The following is a 5,775-nucleotide window of genomic DNA, read 5'->3' as shown; positions in this document are numbered from 1 at the left end:
CCCCACTGTACATATGCACTGTGTACTCACTCATTAATATCTGGTGGAATTGTCTTTGGTAGTGGCCTGTCCATCAGTCTCTTATGCTGGGCAGGGGTTGCTGTGATATGGAATGCCACTTGCTCAGTAGCAACAGCAAGCATACAGTCTGACCGCAGGATTGTTCCATAGATCTGAAAAAAAAAAAAAAAGAATTTCATGTAGAAAACCTTATAAGTGTGGAACTGAGTGGAGCATGCAAGGGAGTGTGCGAATATGAGTGAATAAATATAGTAAATGATTCAGAGACAGTAGAGCACGGAGTGAGTAAAAATGATTTAGTTGAGAGAAGTGGGGGGGGGAGAGAATGAGTGAACGACTATGCAAGTGAGTGTATGACTAACCTTAGAATAGTGCAGAGCTAATGCACAATACACAGCAAATACACGGAAATGCGATTCATCTAAAGAAAGGAAGAAGAAAATGTCAATTGTCTATTCTTTTTTTTTTTGCAATGGTAAGAGTGCAACCCTTCACCCCTTCCCCCTAAGTCACCCTACCTGTGTTGTAAAGAACCTCCTCCAGTTGTTAAATCTTCTGTTTTCAAGAATCCCTTCACCTCCTATTTGGGGGTGGGGGAAGCTCCCTACCTCTTTTCTGTCTTTCAGCAATGGTTTAGAGTGTAACACTTCACCCCTCTCCCTAAAGTCAAACACAACTGTCGTTTGAATTAGGTTTTCATTAACCCTGTCTGCGTTGTCAAGATTGGTAATGGTTGGTAATAACTCTTCTGTTTTCAGGAATCCCCAGTTTTTAAGAGCCTTCTATTTTTATTTATATTTATCTTATAATATTGCCGCATACAAGTACATTTCAAAATATTACGAAAAAAAGAGCGAAAATGAAAAAGAAAAGACCAACTGCCATAGCCCAGGAGAGACCAAATAGTATTTGCTAAAGGCAAGAAAACATACTGTACACACCTGTGCTACTAAATGCCATATCCGATCCTTTCTTGTTTATCATCTGAACAACTCCAATCACAGAACCTTGACTTAGGATCGGCATGCACAGAATGCTTTTGGTTGTATAACCAGTCTTTATGTCAACTTCCCTGCAGAATAAAATTTTTACATATTTCTTAAATAAGGAATCAATTTTGCATACGATTATGAATTTTATCTTTGACTTACGGTTTTCTTATAATTATAACTTTTACTAGATTATCATCTGCTAATGTAAATCTTACAATTTATTATTAATATTATTTTATAAGATTTTCCAAATAATGCTAATAAGTACATGATAATAAACCAAAGACCCTATGAAATTATTTTTTTTTATAGAACTGTAAAAAAAATAAAAAAATAAAAATTTAAATAAAATAAAAAATAAAATTAATAAAATGTACCTATTAAATCTGGAGTCACTGTATGCGTCTGGAATGTTGACCACATCGCCAGTTCTAGCTACATGCCCTGCTATCCCCTTCTCAACGGAAAATCTGAAATTGAACGGAGTCAAGAGTCAGTCCATGAGGCAAAAGTTTCCATTAGCAGAAACAGTCCATAGTGATGTCAGATGGTCCAGAGGGAGCTGTCAGCAGCTCCATAAACTTAACTTAATTGGTTCTAAGAATGTCTATTGAGAGTTAACAAAAGAATCCTCAAATTAAAATGGCTGGCTAGTGACATTATAGCCATCGGAATTTAAACAAAGCAACCCATTACAATAACTTTCTTCTAAACGTAATCTCATAAGTTTCAGTGGTAATAAATTAACTTAGGAACCCAAAGATCTTCAACAAACCAGCAAGATTTATTACCTGAGTTTTTTCCAAAAAATTGGGTGCTATGGTCCACGTCTGTTAAATGCAGCATGGCATTCCTAGGAGTCTTGAAATTGGGGAGGGTTGTTTAATGGGGGAGGGGGTTGTTTGATGGGGGCACAAAGATGAAAGGGGGTTGGCAAAATAGGGTGATATGAGGTGATTTTAACAACATCAGCGCGATTTTTTTTGCATTGGACATTTACAATGGGGGTCGGGAAACAGCTTTTTTGGGGATGTGTACCCCCATGCCTAGATACTGTCTCTTATACACATCTAGATGTGTATAAGAGACAGGCACTATGTAAGACTTTAACATTATTATTATGCTGTATATATGACCATATTTAGGCATGTCACATGATTTTGTCAAATAAAATTTGATTATCCAAACAGGGAATGACGTACTTTCTAGGTCCTGTCTCTTATACACATCTAGATGTTTAAGGTATAAATGAAACATAGTGAAGGAAAATAGAAATTTTGATACACAATTGTACTTTCTGAATATAGTTAATTTTAACATAGAGTGTGATAGTGTAATCAAATATAAGAAAGAAATACATAAATTCAGGTAAAATACCTTATTTGGTTTTTCTTTGTGAAGACTGGTTTCCCGTCGAGTTCTAAACCCTCATCAAATAGATCTGCATAAAGTTCATTGTTGGTTTCGTCCAATAGGAACAATGCACAGCGATCTGCATTCACCAAGCTCTTAGTGAACGTCTACAAAAGGCAAACAACATTAAAATCAATTAGTTATTTTTTTTATTAAATAAATAACATTTATTCATATTTTATCTAATATATATTAGATAAAATTTGTGTTAATTTATAGTGTATAACACATCACTGTCAGTCATAAACAATGACATTAAAAGAGCAACAATTAAACAATTATATATATTTTCGTATGTTATTTAATTTTGTTATATTAATAGTAATTAAATATATAAACTTACCATAATGTGCTCCGTCAGATTATCAGTAGCAACAATATCATCAAAAATCACCCTGTAAAAGTTAAAAATCTGGGTTTACTTGTATCAACAAATTCTAAAATGCAGTAGAAGGTGATAACTAGGTGTTGAAAAACTTTAAATAAATTTACAAAAAACATAAAGGAAATTAAAAAATATATTATTTGAACAAATAAATAAACTGAAGAAGGGAAGTAAAAAATTTAAGAAAGAGTTGATCGTCAAGCAATGTAGTTAGATAGCACTTTATACCAAAATTTTGAAGTGTTCACGGTAGCTCAAAGAAATAGGTGAGCTTTTGATTCACTCATGCGCGAGTGTCCTACTGTCTTAGGCACAATATAGATTAGGGCAAAACTGCATCCTAGAATTCAGACGACGAGAACTCAACGTTCTCGCATGCGTAGATGACTTTTTAATGACGTACTTTCTAGGTCCTACCATCTTCGTGCAATCGAAAGCTCCCTCAGTACAAGATTCTTTATCCCCTAAGGATCCGACTGTTTGGACCAGTACACCATGGTACTGGGTTCTTTTTAGTGCACATTTGTGTACACTGGGCCTAGTTTATAGTCAAAGACTTGTTCTACCACCAGAACCATAAGCGAGCCTGCCACATGAATTAGTGGTGATGTATGACTAAAGGTTGCAGCACGCCTGCTCTAACCACCCAGCTATTCCACACTCCTAAGAAGGCTATGTTAGAAATTAATCAGACTTACCTAGAGACCTCTAGTAAAAACCTGTTGAATTCTTGTTGCTGTTCCAAGCTTTGACACACCTACATATAAATAAAATAAATAAATAAAAACTATATAAAAAGTACATATAAATAAAAATAAATGCACAAAACCTATCAAAAACAGTTGAAAAGAAGAAACATTAGAAAAATATATTAAACAAAACCACTAAATAACAAACTTTTATTTTATTATATCAAAAAAGCAAAATTTATTATAAGATGATATATTCTTTTATAACGAAAAAATTAAGACAAAAAAGCATATGAGTTTTTTTTATCTCATTTTACACATCACAAAATAGTAGTATAGTAGTAGTATTTTAGTTTATAATTTTACCTGCTCAAATTTTAGATTGATTGTTCATAATTGAAAATGTTAATGAGTTTACCATTTTCAATATGCAAAGTAGCCAATGAAAATTTCTTATGTATCTTATGAGATGATAAATCACATCTTGCTTTATGCTGAAGTCTCTGCATACTTCACATTACATATTGTTGTGGATGTAGAATACATTGACACACTTAATGTGCGACCTCATCTGACCCCTGGGGAGTTATTCCTAGTCATGGATTCAAATTCATTCATCAATCAACTCAAAATGAAAACATTCGGCGTAGTCCAAGCACGTTCCTTAACAATATGATCTCCCCTTACGTTCACCGCCACTATTACATATTAACATATTAGAACGTCTACGTCCTACCATCCATAAGTCGGGGTGGGCATAAATATCGGTCGGAGGGACAAAGTGAATTTTTTATTTAACACCGAGGACCACATCCAAATTTTTATGGGTCTAATATGCTATCCGAAAACCTTCATGAACTGTCATACCACTTTATTCACAGTATGTTACTTAGACGATCGGTGTCGGGCTGTGAAAAAAAAAAAAGGTGTTTCTTGTAGCCAAAGACAGTTGGCAGGCCAAACAGGGTTTTTAATTCGTTCTCGCAGGCCGCAAAAAAAATACTGTCGTGTCGCACTTTGCCTACCTGTGACAAAAGTGATCCTGGGCGGATGACAGACCAATGGGTGTGTGATGCACATAAGGACATAACAATTAAAATGGGCAAGATTCAAACCCTGAAACCTTATGGTTAAGAATTGTAACCGCTGATCAAATGATTTAATAAGCATGTTCATGCATGTGTTCAGACAAATTAAATTGGACCACAGCCAGCTCCTCCCACTAACTTCTGGGGGGAAAAAAACCATTTAAATTCTCTGAGAAGTGCCATTTCCAGTTATCTCAAAATACCATATCATTGTTTGTCCCTCAGCCCAAACCATGAAAGGGGGGGGGGGGGGCGCTGAAGTGTCTGACCCTCTATGAATTATCACTCCATTGGCCCCTCTATTTCAAATTCGTGGATCACTGTGTGTTATCTGTTTCACTTGTTTCTGGTTTGATTTTTACTCTACTTATAAATATATTTCTATTGGTAAGAGGGGAGTTAATGTTAATACTTAATAAGAAAGCACAACAACTGGTTGACATGTCATAAAAATGCCAGCCAGATGAAATATGAACAAACTAAATATTGCATTTATACAGTCATTTATCAAGGCCCCTGTTGATGAAGTAATACACTGATTATGAATCTCAAATAGACTGTTAATAAAAACTAATGTATACCCATTGAAGTGAAGAAGAGAATATATTAAAACAATACTGAAATGTGTTTTCCCCACAGGAGAATAGGAGAGCAGAAACAATTGTGGTGTGAGTCAATGGGGTAAAGCTTACAAAGTGCTTGTCAGCATTTAATTGCCTCACTACACCCAAGAGTTTATGAGTACAGAAAATGATTTGAAACATAGTCACATTCATAAGCCAATCGAGACGTCATCATGGCAACTCTTAGTGTAATTTTCCTATCCCCAACAGTCCGACAGTTGAATATTTTTATTGCACTGGCTTGATCTATTTTAGGTCTGTGTGCAAAAGACCAATACAACTTGTACATATCGCACACCGCAATGAATTCCATGCTAGTGTTTTTACACTAGGACTACGAAGCATGCCTGCGGAAAGAGAGGGAGACACCCAATTGTCATTTGCTGACAAGTGGTAATCGAAAAATTACTTTCGTAAAACAAGGTTGTTTATATATGAACCCAAAGAAAGTTACTTCAAATTCAATATTAAGTATGAAAAATTAAAGAATTCCTTGAATCAATGGACCACAATAAACTACAGAAACCGAACATAGGAATATTCTAGACCTATTTTAAAGACTTA

General features: G+C 35.0%; 1 protein-coding gene across 2 annotated transcripts in view; it reads right to left on the bottom strand.

Moving 5' to 3' along the window:
• LOC117104432 (cAMP and cAMP-inhibited cGMP 3',5'-cyclic phosphodiesterase 10A-like) overlaps positions 1 to 5,775 on the bottom strand; it is a gene marked incomplete at its 5' end in the record, with an annotated part of 25,559 nt that overhangs the window by 11,353 nt on the left and 8,431 nt on the right. For both annotated transcript variants that reach the window (XM_033245281.1, XM_033245282.1), the window contains 7 exon segments: positions 31 to 173; positions 384 to 442; positions 963 to 1,093; positions 1,391 to 1,483; positions 2,391 to 2,533; positions 2,770 to 2,821; positions 3,510 to 3,568. In XM_033245281.1, the coding sequence (XP_033101172.1) occupies positions 31 to 173; positions 384 to 442; positions 963 to 1,093; positions 1,391 to 1,483; positions 2,391 to 2,533; positions 2,770 to 2,821; positions 3,510 to 3,568 (680 nt within the window).

Source organism: Anneissia japonica, unplaced genomic scaffold (assembly GCF_011630105.1).
Source record: "Anneissia japonica isolate Jap-2015-1 unplaced genomic scaffold, ASM1163010v1 scaffold287818_len932483_cov186, whole genome shotgun sequence".
NCBI classification, from domain to species: Eukaryota; Metazoa; Echinodermata; class Crinoidea; order Comatulida; family Comatulidae; genus Anneissia; species Anneissia japonica.
Note: the sequence above shows the minus strand (reverse complement) of the source record. Positions and strands in the feature narration are given on the sequence as shown.